General features: G+C 40.7%; 1 protein-coding gene across 6 annotated transcripts in view; it reads right to left on the bottom strand.

Annotated features, from left to right (window-relative positions):
* The window catches only part of SULF1 (sulfatase 1), a gene marked incomplete at both ends in the record, with an annotated part of 61,690 nt that extends 35,255 nt beyond the window's left edge, over positions 1 to 26,435 (bottom strand). For 5 of the 6 annotated variants that reach the window (XM_080610894.1, XM_080610896.1, XM_080610897.1 and 2 more), the window contains 4 exons: positions 5,948 to 6,117; positions 8,124 to 8,275; positions 20,534 to 20,773; positions 26,264 to 26,435. In XM_080610894.1, the coding sequence (XP_080467020.1) occupies positions 5,948 to 6,117; positions 8,124 to 8,275; positions 20,534 to 20,773; positions 26,264 to 26,435 (734 nt within the window). Of the gene's footprint in view, positions 1 to 5,947; positions 6,118 to 8,123; positions 8,276 to 20,533; positions 20,774 to 26,263 lie in introns of those variants that run through there. The other variant, XM_080610899.1, reaches the window with a different exon arrangement.
* Between the last annotated feature and the right edge of the window lie 208 nt (positions 26,436 to 26,643).

The raw sequence follows: 26,643 nt of genomic DNA, 5'->3' as shown, positions 1-26,643 counted from the left end.
AGGACCTATTGAAATGGGGTCCTCAAATAGCAAATCATTCAGAAATTATTTACACTATCTTCTACTAGGAACTGAACTGCTTTTTGGGTGATATTCCATGAATCAAACGGAAAACAATCCTTCTGCAAATCATTATTACAAAAAGGTATTTTACAAGTTAAGCAAAGAATGGGAGATTCGGCTTGGCTGATTCTGTTTACACAGTTGTGGTATCTGAGTGGAAAAGAAATAAAGAAGAGTACAGCATGTTTCAAAAGCTCCCAGAATTCAGTGCAACTTTAAATTAACATTTGTTTTCTAAAATTTGATCTAAATATATACATGTCCCATATAGATGGGTTAATGTGGAAAGAAACAAGGATGTTTACAAACATTTGCTCAATTGCTCACACTAAAAATCTGTATTTGCCTCTATTTACAATCTCCTAATTCCCTCCTGTTCCTATTCAACAAAAGAAAATTCTGCCCACAAAAATACTGCCTAAAAATGTTGGTTTTGATTAATTCCATAGAGCTCTCAGGGGTTTTTATCCCAAAAGTGTTTGGCTAATCTTCTGTTTGGATTGGGAGTCCTCCAGTTAGTGAAAATAATACAGTACTTGTACACCCCAGGAACATTTTCATTCCATGAAAATAGAAGTCAACAAATCTTTAAAATAATATCCAAGCTAAAACTCATTGTTAAAATTAATCGGCTTTGTTCAAAATTAACACCTATATTATTCCTTGAGATATGATTAGCAAACATTGCATCAGCGATCATGTTTCTTCAGAAAAAGTGTAAATAAACAAAGGAAGCAAATCCTTTGTTTCCAGAGAAAGTAGACTTCCAGGCTTAGACAAATGTTCTTGGAAAGCAAGAAGCCTTGGTTCTGGGCAGAACTGAAAGTCAAAAAAACATGATCAGTGGCATGGTCAGTATTAATGTGAAGTTGAATTTCATCATTCTTGGTCTATTTTGTTTGCCTTTTAAATGGAGAATCTTTGAAACCCAGTGACATTTATATATTTGGGGATGTGAGGTATGAAAGTTTCACTCCTGAAGTGTAAACAACTGCTATATTTCACAATAAAGAAGAAAAAAAGTTGCTACCCATTAAATATAACACCTTTTTATTTTAGGAAAAAAATATTTGTTGCTGATACAGAAGTTAACTGTGTAACTAGAATCTTACTGCATTTCTGTATCACACTATTTCTTCTAGTCCTGTACACTGGCAATGATGTGTTCAACGATTTTGATCATTAATCTCTAAGTTGGGACTCCAAATAGGCCTCAGGCCAGCAGTGACAACACAGATTAACATGTGAAGATTTATTACTGATTCAAATGTACGATCCCACTCTAATGGGTAAGTGCCCACGTTACAAGAAGTACCATCATAACTGATGGATATGTGTGACTCAGACTCAGCAATTAGAAGGCACCCTGAATGCAGACATCTCACACCCCAGATTCACAATTAAGACTGTGAATGCGGATGCAGAGGTGCAACAGAACTGTTCTGCATGCTTCACTACTGCAAACACACGGCTACATCCAGACATGGTCAATCAGCACCCTTCACAGTATCTTTAAATATAAAGCTTTGCCTGTCGAATTATCTACATTTTCTCACATTATCTTGGGAAAATTTCCAGTATCTTCCAAGATACCATTTGTAGCTTCTCCTCCTTAGATTTTCAGCTTGGCAACAGTATAGCTTCTAGTCTATCTAATCTGGCTGTCAGTCCCCCGCCAGCCCAAGGATCTTTAACTCAGCAGAGACATCAGTGTTTCAGATTTCCATTTTTTACATTCTTCAGTAAACCTGCCTCCTGCAGATTTTTGCTTCTAATGTTTGTTTACTTCACAGCTTATAAACAGCTTAGGTATGATTCACAGTTCCCCAAGACTAGTTCATACTGGAAGGTAAAGGGAAGCTAAACTGCAAGAGGCCCTGAACATAACTGGGAATTCAGGTTTTCATTAGACCCTCTTTTTGGGTCAGTGCTTTCCCGCTCAGCTGTCTGATGGAAGGAGATTGCCTTGTAACAGCTGCCAAGGACACCTAGAGAGCCACCCCTTGTGTCATAACTTCATATTTAGCAATATTTCTAAAGGTCTACCAACCCTACTCCCCCACAGATGATGTTCATTACCACAGCAAAAATCTAGCTATTGCTTTCATCTTCTCAAATCCCATTTTCTTCCACAGAAATGACTTCTAGAGCCACAGCTAGAGTAGATGCATTAGTATGATTTCTTTTCAGAAAATATATCACTCATTATGGTGATAATAGCCAGGATAAATTTCCAGAAATACTTTTAGGTGTCACAAATAGGACATATTTAAGGTGGGAGAGTGAGAGAGAGAATGGATGCTTAAAAACTGTAGAGTGTCTGCTGCTTCCAGGATGATATAGTCTGTGTTTCATGTTAAACTGGAGCTAATGAGAATTAGCAGGAACCACTTAAAATTCATGATTAAGCAATGTATACATCATTATCTTTCTTGTCCTTGCAAGACTCTTCATGCCACTCAAGTGGGTTGTTTTTGCTGAGGACAGGACTGTAAAACAACACTGGTTTGTAATTCTTCCTTTTCTTTTCGTCTTTGATGATGTTTCCTACATCTTATGGACTTTGCTGCTGCTTTCATTTGATTTTCTTCTTTCCACGTTGTTAAGTGGGGAAATGAGACCAACAGACATCTACATTTGAGGGCAGAAATACTCTCTCTGAACTGGAGTATTTCCTGCTGTGGCCGCTCCCCTCTTCATATGTGCAAGTGGAAAACTTCTTCTAAACAAATATTTTATTTGTGTTTGGATTTGTTGGTTTTTTTTTGGTTTTTGTTTTTTTTTTTTTTTAATTTATAAAGACAATATTTCAATCACATGAGAGGTACTTTACCAGCAAAGAAACACCAGGTAATTGAAGGGTCTGCTTCAGCTACTGTCCTTTTAAGCAAAACTTCCCCTCACAAGTGGTTGACAGGCTATCTTAATCTTTGGTTTGTAGGTATAACCTTCCATTTCAGTTTGTAAAGCCAGCAAGCAGCTTTTGACCTGGTTTCCCTTCTTTGTAGGAGGTAGGCGTTACAGTAACACGATATAGCAACTACATTTTTAAAAACAAAATCCAAGGTCAGATGGCTGCCACCCGAGGTCAGAAAGAAAGGGATTCAAATGGTGCTTGACCACCAAGGAAGAAAACCTAAGGGTTAAATGTTCAAATTACACAAACCTTGGCAGGAGAGATTTTATTGTTCTTGTGCTGTTTTCACAGGGAACACAGAATATTTCCATGAGAACTAAACTTCCTATATCTTTTAGAGCATGTCACTAATATTTTTTGCTAGGGAAATCAGTTATTTGGAGGCCTCAGCCACCCAGATTGGCAGTTTATCTTCAATTTGTCTCGTTTCTTAGTCTGCAGACTGAACTCTAACACATGCAGTCAGTCAATGAAATAAGAAACACAAAACAACCCAGCAAGGATCTCTTAAGGTCATGAAAGAAAAAATCCTCTTTGCAAGAAGGTTGCCAAAAAATCAACAACACCAGAAGACAAGAAGCACCACAGCTGAATCTCATATTCTGCGCTATCTCATAAGCAGCCTAGCAGAGCAAGGTATTCAGACCCCAGTAGTCCACGCAAATAAAAATTAATTTAAGTACTGAAATGAAACTAAGCCTGCAAACAGATAACTCGGATCTTTACTTGATATTTGCAGATAGCATCGAACCTGTAAGGTGGAGAGGGCATTATAATTTTGGACACTAGCTAAACCCTTGGTTCTAGCAGCACAAGCTAGAAAACAAGTAGGCTAAAAACACAAAGCGGTAGAAAGTGCCAGGAGCATGATAAACTAATGCAAGTTCCTACAAGCACTCTTTTATCAGAGGACACTGAGCATAGAGCCTAAAATGAGTTGCTTTGGCCTGAGGAGAAGTAGGGTGAGATACAATGATTCAGTGCTTTTCTTCCAGACACAGTCCCCACAGCTAAGCGGAAACAGTTTCGATCCTACCCTCCTGAATGATGGATAGTCCCCCAGCAGACAGGATGGCTTGCCTGAGGCCAGGCAATCTGTGCCACTAGATGGGAAGCAATCTGTTGAACACAGCTACAACAAATAGATATAACTCTCTTCCTATGAAAAGGGGTGATTGAAAGAAGACATGGGAGAGGTCCATTAAATTTGATGTAGTGACTTTCATTATTCTTCACAAGATGGGAAGCAGAGGACACCCTGCATGGGCAAGCTCCAGCTTAGAAGGAAAGAAAAGGCAGTCCTTTGTCCCCAGTACACGGGATGACACTGTGGAACTTGTTGCCACAAGATGTGGGGCTGCCACCCCAGTTCAAATAGTGATCAGACCGATACAGAGAGAACAAGGCACAGTGGCCTGATGCTTTGCCTGAACTGGTAATTTTCAGAAGCTGGAAAAACAGGGAAAAGGAAACCCTCCCAGTTTTTTGGTGAGGTTTTGTCTATCTGAGTGTTGTCCCCTGCCTCCTCAAACAATCTCTGCTGCTTTCTGCTGGATCACATAAGTCAGGATACTGAGTTAGACAGTTCTTTCATACAACCCAATATGGCAGGATTTAAGCGTTCATGTCTATCTTATTTTACCTTTTGGGCATAAAAAGGTGATAATAATTCTTCAGCATGACTACTTGAGAAACAGTTTAAAGTGAATATATACAAACTTGAATCTCATCACTTCTGTACACAGGTAGAAGTTATCCTGAACATCTAACTAGCTACGAAACACTGCTGGCTGGTTTGCTTTACTTGCAAAGTCGACTCAGGAATGTGGGATCATTGAGAATATAGGATAAGAAAAATACAGTTAAGCGTGTAAGGTCAGGGAAAGTGGCATATCTAGAAAGTAGCAGCCAATAAGAGGACAAAAAAGTACAAACTAACAAATATTTAACCATGTGCCACAAACAATGTTTTTCTGGCCATAACGAGTGATGAGTTTATGCATGCAGTTTATGCAGTGACTACTACTTGCAATTTTAAAGTAGTTAATGTAACTATGAAAAACATCCCCGGGTGTGAGCTAGAATGTTCAAAATGCAATTTGTAGTTCAAAGAGCTTTTTCACTGTGTGATGAAGGTGATTCCTCCTCATTCTCAGAGGTCAAATCAATGCATAGTCCAGGTAAAGTATTTTATTAGACTTTTTTTCTGTGTGGAAAGGGGTGCAAAGGCATCGTTTAAGCACAAATGGAAAAAATGGTCTACATGCCCATGGTAGACAGAAAGGCAGTGGAAAGCTTCCATAACACCTCACTATGAGGAAAAGGACCCAGAATATGCCTAAGAAGGTATTAAGCAAGATGTGGAATTCAGGACTTTCCACAGATTTTTACCTGGAGTTGGTTTCAGTTCTAGAAGCAAAAAGAAGAATTCTTTAAAAATTATTATTGTAGCTCAGTGACCAGAAAAGATTAAGCATTTAATTTAAAAATGCAGTCTTTAAAAGGCTATTTTGGGAATCTGCTGGCATCTAGTCTATAAACAAATCTGCTGCACTCAAAAGCTACAAAAGGGTGTTTTTACTCTCAGTGTATTCACTTAGTTAGAGCCCAGGAAGCACATATCTTAGAGGAAGACGAAGGAAGTAATATCTTTCCAACAGATCCTGACCTGTGTCTACATATTTTCAGGGTATTGTAAGAAGCTGCCCTTACAAAGCCAACTACTGACCTTTTAATCTTCCACAACTTCCCAGGAGGAAAAGAGCTTCTCTCTGCTTTAATAATGGCCAGAGCTGTCACTCTCCTCCCTGAGAGGAGCAAGCATGGCAAAAGAAACAAGCAAATATTTGCTGCTTACTATGAGTTTCTTATATTTGAATTCTCTGTTCCTGCAACGTCTCCACAAACAAGTATCTCACAAGAAGCAGCTACAAGGAGTGGGTCTGGCAGTATGTGAATTTGACTTACATATGCTGTGAAGCATTGGGGTAGAGCTCTGAGAATTGTGGTGCCGAATCCTCGGGGCCATGGGGCGCAGCGTGGCTGATGACCATCATTATGGGCCTATGGGGATATATCCTCTTAGACATTCTGAAGTAATTAATGCTCTCATTAGTGATTAGGTCTGTGAAGTAGTCCTGGAACATACGATTAACACAAAGCAAAGTTACAAAGTGCAAGATTAATTAGATCACATACTATCATGTTATTATGCTATTTTCAAACCCTCATTAAAGCTTGGATGAGGAAGTAAAAACATACCATCAAAGAGATGTATGATTCAAGGGAGCATAGGGGAGACTGAGCAGTAATTACATTCTTAAGCAGGTGATGCCACATAAAATGAGACAGTATTTTGCAAATCAGATACAACAGAAGGCATTAAGTAAATATGATTACCAGATTTTGTAATATAACGCTAGGTAACATTTAAAAATAACAGACTATACTGACAAAGATATGCTTCTTGAATTTCACTGACAAACATAAGGTAATGGCTCCTAACTGCAAGAAATCATTGACGCTTGCATTGGTTTTCTGTTTACATAAACATTTCTTGCCCACATTTTGTTCAGAGTGTACTTTTACATATGTACAAAGTGGAAGAAAGCTACAACAGGCAGCAGATTGCAAAAATCTTTACCAAAGAAACTGAAAAAGTCAATGCACGGAGCAGTTGAATTCCTGCAGGCTCTGTTAATTTAATTGTGCAACTTTAAGATGTGCAGCTGCTGAGATTAAGGTTGTGACTCGCTAATAAACTGGCTTAACCCACAGCCAAGGTGGCAAATGGAAGCCTACGAGGGGAAGGGAGGAAATGGAACTAAGAAAAAAAGATGAAAACTTAAATTAAACCACCTGCCACCTTGGAGTATTCACTGTTGGCCTGGAGGTCTAGCGTGAGCTTCATTGAGAAAGTGCTGAGACAATGTTCGTAATTTCAAGCACTTCCAGGCATGACTAATCTCATGTTGTGGATTCGGGGCCCCGAACAGCTGCAAAAGCAGAGCCTGAGGGACAAGGTCTGTGTCGCATGTCAGTACTAGGACAAGCCAACCAGCTGTGACCTCCATGCTCGCCCGTTCCCTGTCCCCCCTGCCCCTTCCTCTCTCCTGTAGCATGCTCGGAGCACACCCAGTAGCCCTGACTGCTACAATCTCTGCAAGGATATGGAAGAGACAGTGAGTCACCTTTTGGTTTTCACTTTTGGTTTCCAATGAATGTGAGGCACCAGGGTTGTGATAATTTCTGGGTTTGTGGCCTGTTAAGTGAAATGCCTGTATGACTGTTTTCCAAAAGCATTTACTCCCCTCCTATTTCCCTATTTATTCTAGCTACATACGCAGGGTGTGTAAGGAATGTATAACTAACCAATATTCTTTTTTTTTTTTTTTTTTTTTTACTCTATATAAATATATAATCATGTAATTTCTATGTGTGGGGAAATCAGAAACAGGCATTGCAAGCTTCCAATAAAATCTCATTACATGGGTCAGAAACCACAGCTGCAACATCTGTATCATCTTCCGTAAGCTACAGTCTGAGGAAATTCCAGATTGCTTTCTCCAGGCTGGAAAGTCTGCGATCTGCACTCCTAAGCCTTTCTGAGAAACTTCACAGCAGGTCACCTTGGCATACTTTCCAAACTTTGTCAAGAGCATAAACAAGCTCTGAAGTTTTCCAATGGCTGTATTCTCATGCTTATCTTTTCTCATAGTCACACCCAGAGTCTGACACCAAAGGCTCCCAGCCTTTTTTTGGTGTCCACTGTATAATAGAAAACAACATTAACCAAGGTCTCTTATGTGGGTAGTAACTGACAACATTCAGCTCTGTTCAGATTTCAGTAGTGCAAGGGACACAATTATTTTGGGGAAAGGTCTTTATTTGCTATTTGCTTCTGCCACCGAACTATCACTTTCTAGCAGAGGGAGGAGGAAGGGAGAAAGGAAGGGATGAATCACCAGGCTCTATTGTGATTAATATTCTTATGTGGAAATTGATCTGTGGTGCCCTGGAGAGAAAATGACATCTCAATTTCGTGGTTGTAATTGGTTAATTAATTAATTATCTGGTTAATAAATTATCTGAAAGTTATCTTAATATGGATTAATGATGTGGCATTTATGTGCCTGGAAAATACCTTTGCATAATCAAATCCATGCTTCTCTTTGTTACCATTGCGAGAAATGGTGTAATTATAGAAGCGAGAGTTCTTCACTAATCCAACCCACTCTCTCCACCCAGGAGGGATGTAGCTGCCATTGTATTCATTGAGGTATTTTCCAAAAAAAGCTGTGAAGGTAAAAAATAAAAAAGAGCACACACACACATGAGGCTTTGCAATCCAAGACACAGTCTGCGTCAAAAGCATGCATGAATGAAGATAAAATGTGTTAGAATGAGTCAGAGCTGCTTTATCAAAAACGTTCCTTTTATACCTCAGGGGGCTTTGAAATTAAAATTAAGTTATTTCCAGAGCTTTTATGAGAGTTGAAAGCCTTCGTGACTCTTAATCTTTAGGAATCTAGTGCTCACACGAAATATTTTCAGGGTTTTTTTTTTTAGAATAAGTATGTTTCTCTTGGTTTCCACTTGAAAATGGAATAAAAATGCAGTGCCCAGAGGAAACATCTGAGAAACACCTTGTGGTTTTAAGCAAGTTCTGTGATGTTTCGGAGCTGTTTCTGACTTTCAAAAGTTTAGGCTTGGCAGCCTGGCTGCATTTGCTGGTTTGATAAAAGGCCTGGAAAGTCCAGATCTGCATCTCACTGGGCCATGTTTGGGTAGAGCAAGAGGGAATGCCCACCCTGCTTTGCTGCTGCAGCTTCTCTAAAGCAAAACTAATGAAGAGACGAAGACTTGGAGGTCAAGCACCTCTACCTGGCCTGCCAAACTAAGTGTATTTTTTTCCATTAGCTCCAGGTGACAAGTCAGAACCCACTCAGACCGAATCTTTCAGCTTTCACTGTTGGGCCCAGGAGGGTTTGCAGTGATCCTGCCAATTCCTCTAGAAGGAAGTAAAAAGAAAAACAATATCACGGTGCAGCGGGCTCCCAGCTATCTGGGAGTTGTGAATTGCTTATGCCAAAGACACACAGACACCAAAAGCCAGCCAACTGGCTTTGGGAGGGAAGATTAATGCTGGCATGGCACCCTGGCAACTACAGTCACATTGCTTCTAGGGGCAGATGGGTATGAAGGCTCTTTAGCTGCTTGTGTATAGTCTTTGGCCTGGATAAAAAAGTCAGTTTGGATGGCTCTGTCCTGGTTTTCCATTGCCTGGGAAGTGCAGTGGCAAAACACCTGACAGGGCCTTCAACTTGGGTTTTTAGGGATTTATTAGCTCCAGCTCCATCCCAGCAAGTTAATGGGGTGTCCAAGTAACTCCGCTGTTTGCATTCTTCATTTTCTTGTGGTTTACAAGAACCTGGAAGGTCACCTGTGACAGCAGTTCTGCTGCGCATGCCCCAGCAGTCAGCACAAAGGTACTCACAAAATGAGACACCTCTGGCTAGGAAGGAATGACAGAGACCTCTCCCTTTCCAGGGACAGAGCTCCTCTGGGTGATAGCTGCCCACCTCTCTGCACCTCTCATGGTGGACAGCCCCTGTCCTCACTGCCAGCCCCGGCTCGGCCAGCCAGGCCTGACTGCAGAGAGGTGCTATCTCCTGGGCATTGGGACACACATCAAGCCCCCACACTTCTTTTGTACTAGGAAATGAAGTCACTTTGGAAAACCTCACATTCAACTGAGACACATTCAATCTAACCAAAAAAGCATATTTTTGGAAGGGCTTAAATAAAGCAGATCTGATTGATGTGGGCATGGTGAACTTCCTGGGAAAACTGGTGGAAAAATCAGAATGTTCATAATTAAGACTTGCCTGAGGCAACATAAATATGGTGCAATCAAACCATATAACTGCCAAATGTCCCTAACCAGAGGTTACGGTCATATATAATATTACTTTCCTATACCACGTGGAATGTGACATATAAATAAGTCCTACAGATACTAGACCAGGCTTCCAGCTCTTCCTCCCACAGCAACCAAGAAAGCAAGCCAGCCCCTCTCCTTTTTTCTCTGGAGGCCAAACAGAAGTCAAGAAGCTTGAGGTGAAGAGGGTGAATGTGGGGAGAGAATATGTACCCAGCTCTGTTGCCTGCTGGAATGGAAACCATTCCTCTCCTTGAAGGCAGCCAAACTGGGTTAAACTCTCAGGGAGTCAGATGTCCAGGGAAAGTGTAAGGGTGAATGCTGAAACACTGTGAGATGGGAAGCCAAGGAAATTGTAGAAAGGGAAGACAGAGACAACCGTGAAGAAAAGTATGGGAAAGTGATGTGACCAAGACAGAGAAAGCATTACCAAGCCAAACAAAATCAAGGACAGTCTGTGGTTATAGCAGAGATCTGAGGTCAGCCCTCCTGAATGCCATCCCATATCCACCAGCAGCTACTATGTGACCTTGGGGAACCTCCGCATGCTGTACTCCTCTGTAAGGGACTCTACTGCTAACCAACCTCCACGAAGATCAGAGGTTTTCAGGCTGTGAAATTCAAGTTATGGCAATTTATCATGTAGAATGGTTTGATAGCCCCACCTATAATTAACATTGACTAATCCAGAGACCTGAACTCTCCTACCTACAGTCTTGCCAAACTTCAGTCATTAGTGATGATAGTTTCCATGCTATGTGACTCAGGCAATATTTTGCTCTGTGGAATGTTTTAGCTGAACAGCCCAGCAATTTCCAAGAAAAAGGCTAGGGAAAAATAAATGGATTTGCCCATTTAAAAATCATTGGCAAGCTTTTCTTTAAGCAAAGTTAGTGTCTGTAGGTTTTGATGTAGTGCCTTTGTAAATAACAGGGCTGGCTATGAACATCTGTCTCAAAATGGCCAAGCTCTGAAAAACTGTAGCACATGGATTATCAGGAAAGACTTACTACAGCTTCTCAGTTTAATGTCACTATAGGTTGTTCCATTAGGAACCTGAAAAAGTCCCCACACTTTCAGTATTGGCACTGAACCAAAGAACAGTCAGCTTCTTTCTCTCCTTCTTTCCTCTCTCTTTTTGATATTCAGGCATCACCTGAGAGAAAGCCCCCAGCATAAAATGCAGAGATGAAATGACCTGGGCATAAGGACAAGAAAAGATAAACTGAATTTAGAAAAGGAAAGGGAGGCTTGGAGCTGGTGAGGGTCAATTCATCTTGGAATTTCCTTGCTTTAGATTACTTAATTTTCTAACTTTAATAATGTTTTGTTAGCTCCCCTGTGGCCCCCTGAACTCCAGATTTTGGTCCATGTTATGAGACTTGGGATTGACAGCCTGAACAATTCACCTTTGTGTTGGCAACAATTTAGTATTTTATCCTAAAAATAATCTCGGAACTGTCAAGTTTTAAGCAGCCTCTGGAGTCATGGTTTGCAGAATTAGATGTTTCCCTCTGTTGCAGAATAAAGCAGTTCCCATGTCAAATGTATAGTAAAGCCCTGAATACTAATAGGAGCAGTGGTAGCCATGATAATGGAACATCACATTTACCACATTGCTTTAATCAAGAGTGGTTTGTTGGTCAAAAGCTCAGGAAGATACGAGCTTTTGACAGATGAAGGGAAAAAACAGGCTTTTACTGAAACATAAGATTTGAGTCCCGTCATGGCAGGGTTTTCTGCGTAACACTGAGTATAAGATAGGGCAAATGAGTCAGAGCTGGAGCCCTGTGCCAGCAGTTAGAGTCTGGCTGTTCACGCTCTGAATGAAGACAAGTGCCACACTAAAAGGAAAGCACAGTAGTGCCCATGGGGACAAATAATAACAGCATGTAATCGCAGTGGGTGTCCTGGTTGTTTTTTGTTAACCAGAGGATTGTAAACAAGTGCTACAGAATATGTTGCAGAACTGCCTAGAAGCTGACACCATGATGTGTAAATGTCCTTGCTGGATCTTCACATGCTTGGCTTGTAAAGACAACCCACATCTTTAACTTAGCTGTAGCCCAACACTTGCTGAATTGTCCAAATCTGACTGAAATCTGCTCAGCTTTAGAAGCCACTTGAACTCAGCAGTTACAGGGTTTAGGAAATCGTTTCTGCTTGTAACTAATAAAATGGAGATTATGGCTCAATGAGTAAAAGCCTCATTAAAGAGTAATGCCATTTCAAGGGACATCTTTTCATTATTGCATGTAATGGCCCCCACAGGGATAACAGGAAAGATAAATACCGATTTTTGCATTTTAATAAGGCAGTTTTTATCTGCATTCTGGCAGTTTTGCTAACTGTTCCCAGGACACATTGTTAGTTTTTAATCACATGTAGAGTAGCTTAGTATATCAGAATAATTGTATTCTGCATGAGTATGTTCAATTAAGTTTATGCAAACAACAACATGGTGAACAGTTATACAGACATCAATGCGTCTCAGGAGTGGTTGCGGAATGTACATGCTTGGTACCTAACATGAATAGACACCTTCATACAGGTTTTGTTTTCTCTTTAGCCATCAGCTGATGATTCCTGAACTGTTCTGAGAGTTATAGGGGCTCCAGTGCATGGAAGAAAAGGAGAATTTGACCCAGAGGATCTCTTGAGTTTGAAGTCAGGGTATTTATAGATGAATGTGATTCAAATTTTCATAATTTCCAGATTCCCGGTACTTTTTCCCCCAGTATCTTCCATAAGCATTATGACTAATGTTTACAGCATTACACAATAGAATTAGTCCCGTAATTTCTGCCGGCATTAGTGGATTAGAGTACAGGTGAACTGGGCTACATTTACTTGGTGAGACATCTCTGCACTCCCATGGATCAAAGGACGTATATTATCTTATACGCCCTTGTTGTTTGTTGAGGCTTACGGGAATGTTTCCAATTTAAAACAAACCCAAGCCTTTAAAAAGGCATGCTGCAGTAAGGTTTAGTCACCGTGACCCAGACGAGAGCTTTAAGTAGACAGCCCACTTCCTTTAACAAAGTCAGGAAACCATTTACAGGAGTTGCGAAGCACTGTTTATATGACATTTCAGGGCTGACACACAGTGATTCTGTGCTTCTGGGGACAGAGCCCAGCAAAACTGCAACTTCCGGATTATTCCAGTAAATTCCTCCTTGCTTTCTTCCCATTATGCAAGTGATAGATTCAAAACCGAGAAGTTTGATTTTTCCCTTCTGTGAGAAATTACAGAGGATTAGTGTATCACGTCATTAAAGTGCAGAAAGCCAGTTCAGGATGCCAGCACTGCCTAGGAAATGGAATAAGCACTGTCCCAAAAATGTGGTGAGGAAACTGAGGCACCAAGAGGTTAACTTTTAGCTAGACCTAAGTCATGCAGGAAGCTTGTGGCATTGCCAAGAATATTATTCAGATTTCGCAGTTCCCAGTCTTGTAATTTAACCACAGTAGAAAACCTCAGGTTTTCTACTTCTTCTCCAGCTTTGTAAGTCTTTCTCAGTTGCTGCCAGGTTTACCATTATAACCAAAAAGAGCATTAAAGATTTTATAACTCAGCAGTTGCAAAAGGCATTAGCCTATAACTTGATACAGCACTCGTTAGACTGGGTGATGTCTTTAACAAAGCCTGTATTATGGGCCAAGCTGGTAGCACTTTCCAGCACTGATGTTGTCTGACACTTCTCATTATAAGACCCTGTTTTCAGTTGCTTATAACTTTCTCATGCTTGGACTGAAATTTTCCACACTGGATATCTGCCTCAGGCTGATTTTTTTGAAACTTCTTAGCCCAAACAGTAGCCATCTTTGAGAACCGCAGTAATGGAAACCGAATTACATTTAACATCTGAAAAATATTAAGTGAGCTTTCATTTGATAGCACTTCCATGCTCAGCACTGAGAGCACGAACCCTGTCAATGATGGACTCTCTTTCAAGGAGGTATCTTTTATCACCCTGGTGAGAACTGTCCAAAGTTTTCTGTTTTCAAAAAAGTCCTGCAGTTTGCATGCGCTGGAGACCTGGGCACCTCAGGGCTTTATTTCTTGTCCACCTGTGAGCCGTGTCAGTAATGGGGAGAAAGTTGATTAAAATGCAGAGGGCAGGAGGTAACCAGATAAGCACAAGCAGTTTGGGGAATGGCAGGAGACCCAGCATAGGAGCTGGGTAGAGCAAGAAGAGGGGGCAGTGGAGGCTTGGGGGCCCAGGACTGGTAATGTCAACCACAAGAAACTGGACAGTGAGTGCGAAAGGAGAAAGATGCTGACTGACAAGGCAAGGGGGGTGGGAGAGGAAGATTTGCTGATCAGGCCACCAAAGGACATTGCTAATGGTAAGCAGTGGAAACAGGACATGCCTGTCAAGGACTGACTGGACCCAGGGGGATGGTGGGTGGGAACATCTTGAGGACATACAAGCATGGGGACAAAGATCAGAGCAGAGGCTGAGGTGAAGTCCTGCAGGGCCAGAAAACTGGGGTGAGAGAACCAAGGAGTAGAGAGAATGCATCACCCAACAAGGTAGGATGGAAGGAGCTAGAATTGCTTTTGGATAGTGGAGAGGCCACAGCAATTCCTGAAAGGACTTCTGATCTCACTGGTATCTTCCTTCCAGCATACTTCTGAAAACATATAGCTGCCTCCCCCTAAGCCCATATATGTTATAAAAACCCACCCTGCTTAGTTACTTAGTAAGAAAGCAGTAGATATTTGCAGAGGGGATCTGAGACCCCCATCCTTGCTGACACAGATGCCAGCAACATGCCTTTTGATAAAGCTGGTCTATCTTTCTAAACCAAGCAAATTTCACCCTCTAAAAAGTGGTTTGTTATTATGTAGTTATTCAGCCATGTGAACAAGAGATGCAATTGTTGCACAATGTTCTACCCAGATTTTCCTAAATGAAGCACTTGAATGCACAAATTTGCTAAAAATCTTTTAGTGTACAGTTTTCTGTACAATATTTAATAGTACAGAATTCTGCTTTAAGCCTAAGTAGGCAGAAGTGATGTGGGTTTTGATGAGGTCCTAGACAGAAACCAAAGTAAGTTTTACTTCACATGATACTATAGAACTAGAAAATCCTGCATGTTATTTTTTTTGGCCTTTTCCTTCTTCTATATTTCACTTTTTGTGAACTATCTGAATATGTTCAGCATATTTCATTTTTATTTATACATTTCTTAGTTTGATTGAAAGTGCAATTCTACTCTGTAAAGTGAGGCCTATTTTTAATCATTTAAAATATTTACAAGTTAAATTGTATTTGATGCTTCCCAGCCTCTTTTATACCAATTAAGAAAGAACCTGAAAGTTCAGAGTTTTCTCTCTCTTCCTTTATTTTCACTTTAGGAATATTCTGAAAACCAGGACTCATCCCCTGTTCACTCATCCCCACTCCTGTATCATATTTTGTGACTCTGTTTTGAAAGGGTGCATGAGGCAGGATACAAATTAGGTCACTGAAATGATGCAGATTAAAAATAGCATGTGCTGGCACTGAATTATATTGTAAGGCTGCAAACAGGAAACACACTGGCTTTGCCTCCAGAGGAAACATATTGTCTGCCTACACCTTCAGCAGGCATAGCTTTTGCTCCCTCTGTGAAAGATTAACTTTCCCCTGTGTGTCAGAAGGGAATGGTGCACAGTTTAAATACTCCTTAGCATTCAGTTTCCTGTCATCATGGCATTTTATTAGTTCTTTGGTCACTACACTAAGAAATGTACCCATAAGTGACAGATGTCAACTGACATGCATCAGAAGCTGACGTACTGTTGAACATATTAACTAGATGTCAACCAAGTGACCATTTCTGTTCATCACTACACAGAAGTCTGTGAACAATGTCCAAATGTGCCAGACAGTGACATCCTCCTGTCCAGTCACTTCCTGAGTTTTGAGTTTTGCAAAAGCAAGTAGTTAGAAATTTTTGAGTTGCTCCATTTTTGTCCCACAGAAGGCTGAGAATACCATCAGGACACTTCCATGCATGAATCCTGAATGTTGTTCTGCTTGGTTGATATTTCTGAGCAAGAAATAAAATATTGGGAAATAAATCTTCCCCAAGGCAATTCTAGAAAAATGGTAAGCAAATAATTGCCTACTTTGGTGATCTCAGCTCTTTCAAGTGGGATTCCATAAGGGGAGAGCCTGGTCGTGAGTTTGGTATGTTGCTGTGAGGCTGTCAGCAGCTGCTGAGCCTGGGCAGACTCCTGTTCTCTCCTGCACAGTTACGCTCGCTGTGAAGGGCTAAGAGGAGCCAGGATTAGAAGGTAGTAATCCTACAAAGTAACACTAAGCAGAGAGGGCTCTGAACGTATAAACATGGTCAGTCAAGGTGAGAATTTTAAACTTGTATTTCTCTTCGTATCTGCAAAGGGATGAAACTTCAGCTAGTAAAAATCCTGCAGTATACAAAGTGTGACATACTGTTTAACAACAACAGGATTGTCATATTTATGTCTCCTGAATATTGGCTGTGTTGCTGTCTTATCTTAATCTTCTAAAATACTAAGATAATGCTTAGCTACTGCTTGGTTATTAAGATGGAGGAAGCCAAGGTTGAGGTAGAGCACTCCTGAAGTTTTCCTTTGTGTTTGTGTAGGTGAATGGCAGTGTGAACTGGCAGCACTAAAGGCACATCTGAGAGGCAAAGTTATGTGCTGTAGGGCTGGCACAGAACAGTAGAAGGCAAAGAAAGTAAGGGACTTCAACAGAGCCGCAGGGAGGACTGGAAGAACAGCAAATAACCAGCCAATACTTTGAAAAGCGCAAAGCAAACTCTCTAAATCCTGCATCTAACAATCTTCTGAATAAAATTTCTGAATCTAAATAGCCGAGGGGATGCCTACTGACATTAACAAGTACAAGGTGAAAGAAAACTTCCCAAGCTTTTCTCCGTTTCCACAAAATTTGAAAGTGATTAAAGAATGACTCTTTTTCCTTCCCAGTATGAGCAGCTAGAGCCTATGTAACTGAAACAAATATCTCCTCTCTCTGAAGCTCTCCAGAATTGCTTTGTTTTCTCTTTCTACTTATGTACTGTGTCTTCCCTTCTATTTTCTACGAATTCCAGTTTCATGTTACCAATTTTGTGAACTTCCAACAATTAGGAAGCTGTGCAGTTGACTCATTGCTGCCCTCTAACATACAGCTTGTGAGTAAGGGAAACCATAAACATTAGAATCATAGAATCAGAATACTTAGGGTTGGAAAGGACCTTAAGATCATCTAGTTCCAACCCCCCTGCCAGGGGCAAGGACACCCCACACTAAACCATGCCACCCAAGGCCTCATCCAACCTGGCCTTGAACACTGCCAGGGATGGAGCATTCACAACCTCCCTGGGCAACCCATTCCAGTGCCTCACCACCCCCTCAGTAAAGAATTTCTTCCTTATATCCAATCTAAACTTCCCCTGTTTAAGTTTGAACCCATTACCCCTTGTCCTGTCACTACAGTCCCTGATGAAGAGTCCATCCCCAGCATTCTTGTAGGCCCCCTTCAGATACTGGAAGGCTGCTATGAGGTCTCCACGCAGACTTCTCTTCTCCAGGCTGAACAGCCCCAACTTTCTCAGCCTATCTTCATACGGGAGGTGCTCCAGTTCCCTGATCATCCTCGTGGCCCTCCTCTGGACTTGTTCCAACAGTTCCATGTCCTTTTTATGTTGAGGACACCAGAACTGCACACAATACTCCAAGTGAGGTCTCCCGAGAGCAGAGTAGAGGGGCAGGATCACCTCCTTCGACCTGCTGGTCACACTCCTCTTGATGCAGCCCAGGATACGGTTGGCTTTCTGGGCTGCGAGCTCACACTGAAGCTGGCTCATGTTCATTTTCTCATCGACCAACATCCCCAAGTCCTTCTCTGCAGGGCTGCTCTGAATCTCTTCTCTGCCCAGCCTGTAGCTGTGCCTGGGATTGCTCCGACCCAGGTGTAGGACCTTGCACTTGCCATGGTTAAACTTCAACAGGTTGGCATCAGCCCACCTCACAAGCGTGTCGAGGTCCCTCTGGATGGCATCCCTTCCCTCTGGTATATCAACCGAACCACACAGCTTGGTGTTATCGGCAAACTTGCTGAGGGCGCACTCAATCCCACTGTGCATGGCACCACTGACAAAGATGTTGAACAAGACCTGTCCCAACACCGATCCCTGAGGGACACCAGTCGTTACTGGTCTCCAGCCAGACGTCGAGCCATTGACCACAACTCTTTGCGTGCGGCAAACTTATCATAATATCAACTTATATAATATCATCCTATGTAAAAAGTGAGAGCTAAATTCTCAACATTTCAGACACTGAACCAGGTTGGAGGTATTGCACATTGCCTCTTCTGGACTGGAACTCTCTGGATCAGTGCCTTATTAGGACTGTCACCAAACTGAGTGGCTTTGGGTCACCCACTTGTTTTTCTTGTTGATTTCCTCTTAAAACACACAGAAATGCACAGGATAAATACCCATAGCATCTGGAATATCATCACAGAGTCACCAGTAGCCTATGTGGCATGTAGCTACTCTCTCTCCCCAATTCCTTCTTTTTCATTTCCAATTTTTCTTCACCCCCAGGTATTCTTGAGTCATTGCAATTTTACTAAACTTTAGAGCTGTGAAATGTGGATTATTAGTTGGTTGGTGAATTTTTGATGGTTTCTTAATGAGGCAACACTGTTCTTGAAAAATGTATTATACAATCTGCTGATAATTAAGCCGCCACTTCAAAAAAATAATTGTGGGGCAATTAGAAGGTAGGCTCATCTTGCAAGGAGTAAATGGTTAAATTCTTTGGGGCCATGTTATTATAGGGTTGAACAATGTACTTGGTCAGAATTGGAGTTCCACACAAGTATTTTCATTTGTTTCCATTTCCTTTTTCTCCTTCCTGCCCCTTGTTAAAACTCACCTACCCTGACAGTTTTAGGACTGATGTTCTCTCTGCCTACTTTTGGAAAGGGATTCTTTTCTTTTGATCCTTTTTTTCTTTTCGATTTAATAGGCCCAAGTCTGTATTTAGCAGACATCTACACATGGCTTCATAATACAAGGCAGTGCAGAAGATATGCCCAAAGCAGAGTGTTTCCTCCCAGAAGTGCAGAGATGGCTAGTGACAGAGCTATCTAGTTAATGCATGAAGCATTCAGCTGTGCAAGTATTAGATTACAAATCAATATGATAATAACTTTTTTAAGAAAGAAATCCACATGAAGCAGATCAAACAGAAAGGATTTCTGAGACATAAGCCATGAGACAGTGCTTATGTTTTAGGGTGAATTCTACACCTTTTTTAGCAGTGATTGCCAATTCACTCTTGTTCTCCAAAGTCTTGATGCTGACCCTTACTTGGGTTTAGCAGTGCTGTACTCAGATGGAAACTTCACTAAAACCAGCTTAATAGAGACTGAAATACTATTCAGCACATGTCCAGCACCAGGTTCAAAGAAGTCAAGTATTTGTCTGTTTTTGCTTTTTACACAGAGCAAAAGCTCTTCAGAACTACAGATGCAGAGAGACAGAATTAAGAGTGAACTGTCTGTGTACTGAAGATGGCAAACAGGCAGATAAATTGAGGTTTTGGATATAGCAGCATTAAGAGAATTAGGGCAAGCAGACAGCATGGAGACATTCGCCTGTTCTGTGTTTTGAAAGGGATCCATTCTTGTGCCTAAGTCACTGATAGAGACAAATTTCTTTGCTGCCAATTACATTGTAAAAAACACAGCTGGCACCAAGATCTGTGCCTTGTTGGTCCTGTAAAGGGGAGTCTTTGTAGTCAAACGGCGCTTCTGGACAAATTGCACTCTGATGACCTCGCACAACTCCTGTACCTTACGAAGGGGAAGTCAGGCTGGAGCCTAACGTGTCTACAGATTGAATCTTAGGGGATAGGTGATGCAGAAATGAATCAGGTTTTACATCAAGCTGAAGCACAGACGAGAGGAATAAGAAGAGTTCTTTGTAGACAGGAAAGGGATCTCCTGTCTACGGAAAACCACCAGGAATTTACAAGAAAACTATCAAATCTTATTGGTGCACAGTAGACAATCCTTTTTAAAGACATGTTTCTATTCCTTTGGAGAAAATGCAAATGAAATATCACCCCATGGCAAAGTTTAAATTATACCATTCACCTTGTTTCACTCCCATGACAGGCACTTCGCTCCTGTGAGGTCTTTGGCACCAGTCTCCAGCCTCGCCCTGGCATCTTCTTCTATAACAGTTAGCAGCTGTCCACAAGCAGACCATAATGCTGACCATAATCATGGCTGGAACTGCCAGTTCAGACCCACAATGCCACTAAAAAGCACCTCTTTCACACTAGGTTTAACTGCTCAACAGCTAATTTCCCACCTGGGACATCCAGATGTGAAAATATGCTGCTCATTACAAGTGAGTTTCTTTACATGGCTGTTAGTTGCAGATCTGGACCAGCAGGCAGCACTACCCTCCCTCTCCATAACACTAAACCTATGCTCTGTAAACTCAGTTTGGGACAACAATTGCTTCATTTTAGGCAGTGATTTGAGACCCGTTGCTGACTGTCATCTTCACTTTAAACAAAGAACTACTGTTGTTTTGTTTCTTACCTGTTCTATACCCAGTGTTATTGAGATACACAGCGAAGGTACGTGGCTCATGAGTAGCCTGCCATGAGGGAGAAGAGCAGTTTTCATTGTTGGTGTATATGTTGTGGTTGTGCACATACTTCCCAGTCAGCATGGAAGAACGTGATGGGCAGCACATTGGGGTGGTTACAAATGCATTGATAAAAGTGGCCCCTCCATTCTCCATAATCCTCCTGGTTTTATTCATCACTTGCAAAGACCCTGCAATAAGAGGTACTGATCATTACTGTGCTTCAAAAAAAAAAAAATAGTTAGAATATATTGGCTGCTATTATGCTATTAAAAGTAAAGTTTCAGTGATTAGCTTGCCTTTGGACATCAGTCTGTTCTATTCTGTAGCTTAGGTAATTTTAGAAGATAAGGGTTTTATTATATCACCAAAAATATTTTTCAGGATTCCAGAAATACAGAGTTCTTTTATCTCAGGCTTCAAAACTCTAATGTAGAAACAGAATGTTAAACTTTAAAGCCGTATCAGATTTATAGATGCATAGTTCTTCAAACATGGCTGTAGGAAAACAGTGTGTTACAGAGACTGTGTCATTAGTCAATGCACCAGTAAAATATGTAAAATACTGTGATTACCAATGAATCTGCTACAATTCTTTCCATTTTATCAGATTATATGAGAGAGAGAGGGAGAGGAAGGAGGTAAAAGGAGTGAAAGATGGTGGGAGGAGGGGCAGAGAATTCAGCAACAATTTTCTAGAGGAAAGTTTATGTGGATGCAGGATCAGCATGTCTGGCTCCAATGCCAAAGCACTGTGCTCAAAATCAGCTTCTAGGGATAAATCTGTGTACAAAAATATTGGCAAAATTCATCACCTTTCTCAAGAAATTACATTGATCCAGTTTAAAGTACAAAAACCTTTTTTGCATTCTTCAAAACATTTTAATGAACAACAAGGTGAGACAAGCAGGGCTTGCAGTCTTCTGATTGCAGAAACACTGAGCAGCTCTTAATAGGGCCTGTCAGTATTTGCTGACAGCTGTCAAACTTTGATTTCTGTTCTCCAACAGAGCAGAGATTGAAGGGTGAGGGTGAACCACAGATATGTCAGTATGCGCCCAGGAAACATACTGACATTGTGAATTGTAATACTTCCAAAATTTTGGTGGTAAAAAGAGGTTTCTGGAATTTTACTTTTTTTTCTCCTTGGTTTTACAATTAATTTTGCACAGTTAACAATTGCAGGTTTAAGTTTAAGTCCATTGATGCCACTGATAGAGTGAGAGTTTTTCTTGGTAGTTTTGTTAGGGTAACTTGAAAATAAAATTTTAAAAAAGTTAGAATTTATATTAGTAGTTAAAGTAGTGAAAGTTTTGCCTTTGGACTAAGGAGTCAGTGCTGAATACAAACCTTTTGCATCAAAATTATTTGGTTAAAAAGAGGAAGAGACAGCTCTTCAGCATTTCCTTTGCAGTGCCAATGTCTGTGTCTTTAAGGATACATTTAACACCCTGCATGTAAGTCACCATTTTGGACTTCTCTTTCACAGCCGTTCTTTTCCAAATGCAGAGTATCTGCATCCATGCTTTCCTGAACTTGATACATACAAAAGCCATGTGTTTAAAAATATAGAGGAGTAGAGGAGTAAATGAGAGGTCGCTGAACACAAAAATCCATTTGTATGAGCGGGCACATTTCAATGAGTTGTTGAGTAAAAGTCAAATGATAGATCGTCCTCATTCTACCTGTCTTTATCTTGGACCACAAGCTGGCTTTTTCTTTTTAGTTTTTGTTTTGTTTTGTCTTGTTCAGTTTTCGCCATAGCTCTCCTGTTTTTGAAATGTCACAGTTTATTGCTGACAGCTTAGCTGTAAAGTGCTTTGAGGTCCTCAGATGGAAAGTTCAGGTACAGTAACGCACAGTAACAGCAGAAGAGCTGATATGCACTTTCATGCCTTTATGCATTATGAATAACTAGCTGTTAGAGCGCTTCCTCATTCCTCTGCTTGGTCAGCCCTCTGCTCTTGCAAACCTGCTGTTTATGCGTAAGTTTTTCTTCCAGGTATGCACTCACTGACACTGGTAATAGATTTAGCCCCTCTGGAAATTCTAGAATAGGCACTTCAAAGCAGGTGAGAATTCCTCATTTGGAAAATTAAACACAACTAGGAGATGAAACTTGCTGATATAAGTTATAGCCCTTTGCTGTCTGTAGCTTTTGTCACAGCTTGTGCTCTTTACCATCTGGTCCACAGTCTTCAGGGCACATGTACCCAGGCACTGTCTGACAGCAGGACACTTGCGCTCTACCTGACCAATTGGGGAGCACCTGAGGGGAACCAAGTAACTGGAATGACCACTTTGGACACAGAAGTTAGCAAATTCTGTCAAGCAAGAAATGCAGTGTTACTTCTCAGGGGATTCTCATATATCAAGAAATATGTTTAGCAATCAAGGTTTCACAGCAAGTCTTAAAGTAGCTATGGATTTTTATCCAGGTACATCACAGGTGGGCATCTCTACAATGAAACAGAGCCACCTTGTCTTTACACAGGTTATCCTCATTTTGTCATTTTTATGTTTTCTGGTGCTTTAGTTCTAGTGCAGATGGAAAGCAAACCAAGCAAATTATGCTTTGTCTGATGTATCCAGATGATGCTGTGATCTCTTCAGCCAGTGCTGTACTCAGTGGATGGTTTCTATGGATTTCACTGGGTGGTGCATTGGGCTGTGAACAAGGGTACAGAAAAAAGTAGTTGTCTCAAATGGACTTCTCCCTCCTTTTTTTTTCCTAACCTTTTCCCTCTTCCCTGCCATCTCAAAGGCCTCTAGGTTGGAAACACTGAAACTACCAATGTATTCGTTAATTTTGACTCCTTTCTGACAAGATGTTATTTACAGTGAGGATTGTAAAAGTGGTTTGGGGATCACGGTTTGAGTACTGATGTGTGCAATTGATAGAGAATCTGGAGAGGAGGGGAAGAGACTAAAGAATGAGCAAAAGGTTGGAAATACCTGTCCTCAGGCCTGAACAAAGTACAGACCTGACCTCAGTGGGAGTTGGGGCCACTGCCCTGAAGAGCAACAATTTGTTTACTCGAGGGGCAGTTCTGGGCAGTTCTGGTTCCTGGGAGCTGGTGCTTTGCCTTGAGCAAGATGCCCATCTGTTTCAGTGCTGGGCAGTTATTTCTTTACCCTCAGGATCTTGGCAGGGGAGAGAAAGTGCAGAGGCATAATTTAACCAGACATTTCCCAGCTTCTGGGCCCAGGTGTTTGCTGAGTTTCTCCAAGAGCTGTGGGCCAGGCTACTTCATACCACGTGAGTTACCATCCACCAGCTGATCTGTAATATCCTCTGTGACACATTCCTCCCAGCATAAATAGGAACCGACTGGAGTTGTGGAGCAATTTGTGCATTTTATCTGATAAGTTGAACGAGATAGTAGCTCTGCTAAACTTCTTTCTATTTAGAACGCAAAACTTAAGGGGATGGTGCAGATTGATAAGAAGATGTGCATACTCCTTATGCTTCAAGCACTAGCTAAATGTATGGTCTCTGCCTCTTGTAGATTTTACTTTGGATAACTCCTGGGTATATCATCTGCACTCAGGCAGCTGAATATTTTTGTTCAATGCTTATACGTGCTCTGGAGACAAATTCTTCCTGATTGAAGTCTATAATGTACTTTTATGCTTTTATGTTAAAACATTCATTTAGAACAGCTTTTAAAAATGTTCATGCAGGGAATACAATAGCAAAGAATCCATATCAAGAGACTTTCAGTCTTACGATTTTTGGATACCAATGCCCAAGTTTTATTCTGTTTGTGGCAGAAAGTGTTACTTTGCACTGACCTTTGGGAAACTATTTTTTTCGCAGGAATCACTGAAGGGTGAGGGGATAATTCACACACGGAAAACAGTATGGCTTTACTTTTCAAATAAACAGAATGATTTATTAGCAGAAGTGCGAATAATGCAGTACAGTAAGTCTTGGGGCTGAATCCTGTTTCCTGTGAAATGATCTATGAAAAGAGGAAACCTGTGTCTTCATTCAGTGCAGTGGGAATGCATACACATCCAGACTATTGCTCAGCTGCCTGCTAATAGGAGCCAGAGTGCCCTGTGAACATCCAGAGCAGCTTTCAAAGAGAGGGGCTCCACAATATGAACAAAGTGGCTTGCCACATCCTTCCTCCTCATTCACCACTTGCAAACCCTCTCACAAGACTGAAGACAGCAAGTCAGTAACATTGCTCAGACACCTGTGTCTGCTGACCTACCTTCCCCAGTGTCTTGGAGAAAGTAAGCCTTTTTTAGACCACAAAAACAAAGGCATGACTTGACCCTTTTAACGAAGACTTCAGAACAACTCTATCAAGAAGAAATGCATTCCTATTGTAATAGCTGTATTTTAGGTCAGAAATAGAGCTGGAAACAGCCATTCATTATGCAGCATGGCTAAACAGAGCAGATGTTTGAAAGAGTGAGAAATAAAAAAGATAAGATGTGCTCAGATCTAAAGGCCTGGTCTTGGATCCCTGCTACATAAAAGCACTAACTCTCAGTAATAAAATATAGTTCATTAATTGTGTTCTCACAACCCTGAAGGACTGTGTAAATTATTATTGCATCATGACAATACAAGCATGCTAGCAACTAACGAATTATTTTTAGACCTACGCTACTTTTTGTCTACAACTTTCTGGCTAAAAGTATGTGATATTAGGAAAAAAAAATGAACTATTTTGTTATAAGTTTTCTGGAATGAAGTGTTTTGATTTTTCAATGTCATATGGCATTTTGGTTAGAAATTCACTATAGTTTTATTAAAAACATGTCTGACATTAAAAAACACTAAGAATGCAAGATTTCACTTTCAATTGATTTGCCAGTTTTTCACCTTTTTGATCCTACCTTCCACCCCCAAAACTAAAATATTTGCTTGGGGGTAACCTAAAATGATCATCTTGCTCTCCTTGATTTTTCACTTTGGGCAAGGAACCAAAAAATCAGTTATAGGCATAACTACCATTAGTATCTTTCTAACTTAATGGAAAACATTCAAAGGCCTCCTGGAACATCATCCAAGGGTTTTAACTTTTTCCACCCTAAGAAAAATACATAAAAATCACTTCTGGCTGGTATGTCCAGATTGTGCTCAGATATTTAGTATACTTGTGAAAGTAAAACTATCCTATTTTTATACATATAGCATAGTTTAAAAGCAGATGGATTTTAAATGGTTTAATAATTTATGGAAAAGATAAGCATCTGTCCTGAAACCAGACCAGTTTGTCTGTGTGCATAAACATGTCAGAAGACATACACACATGTGACAGATATGTAGAGAAAACAAATACTCACCTATGCAGCTCTGAGGGAAGGGTTAAAACCTTGTAAAGCTCAGATTTTCATGTGCTACAGAAAGCCACAAAGTGAAAAAGAGTTTTTGATGCAAGTTTTTTTTTGTATATCCTTGCATGTATTATTAAATCCTTTTATGGTGGTGATTAAAACCTTCCTTGATGGATTTTGATAAGCATACATTTCCTAAAGTCTTTAATTAAATGTGATGAATGTTATTAAATTAAATTAGTTAATTCATTTTCCAAACTTGTGCCACATTCTGATATTGTTGCAGTACTAGTACCTTCTCTGAATTTAAAGTACTTTCTCCTTGGCAGAAATTACTGAAAGACACATGATAAATGAAGGAGCAAATAACAATTATTTCTCACCTAGCTCCACATCTTGATCATCTGTGAGTACGAGGATGATATTTGGTCTGATATTTTTTCTCTCCTGCAGCACACGTCCTCTAAACCTTGGGGACTTGACAGTAGAACAGTGACTTCTTAGCAGTTCAGTACTGAGCACTGCCAAGATGAGTGCAAACCAGGAAGACTTCATAGTAGTTCCAGTATTTCAATGAAAAGACTGGTCCAGAAGTGCCTGAGTTCTCAAGACCTGCAGGGAAGAAAAGAGATTCTGTTCAAGCAATAAATAAATTTTCAGTCACACAGTGAAAGGATGACACTTAGTAAAGTCAAGCCCAAAACATACCATTTAACAAGATTATAAGCCATATTGTTGAATAAGAGCTCTACTCTGTCATTCT

This window comes from Psittacula echo, assembly GCF_963264785.1.
Source record: "Psittacula echo genome assembly, chromosome: 2".
In the NCBI taxonomy this organism is placed as follows: Eukaryota; Metazoa; Chordata; class Aves; order Psittaciformes; family Psittacidae; genus Psittacula; species Psittacula echo.
This window is presented reverse-complemented; position numbering and strand designations above follow the sequence as displayed.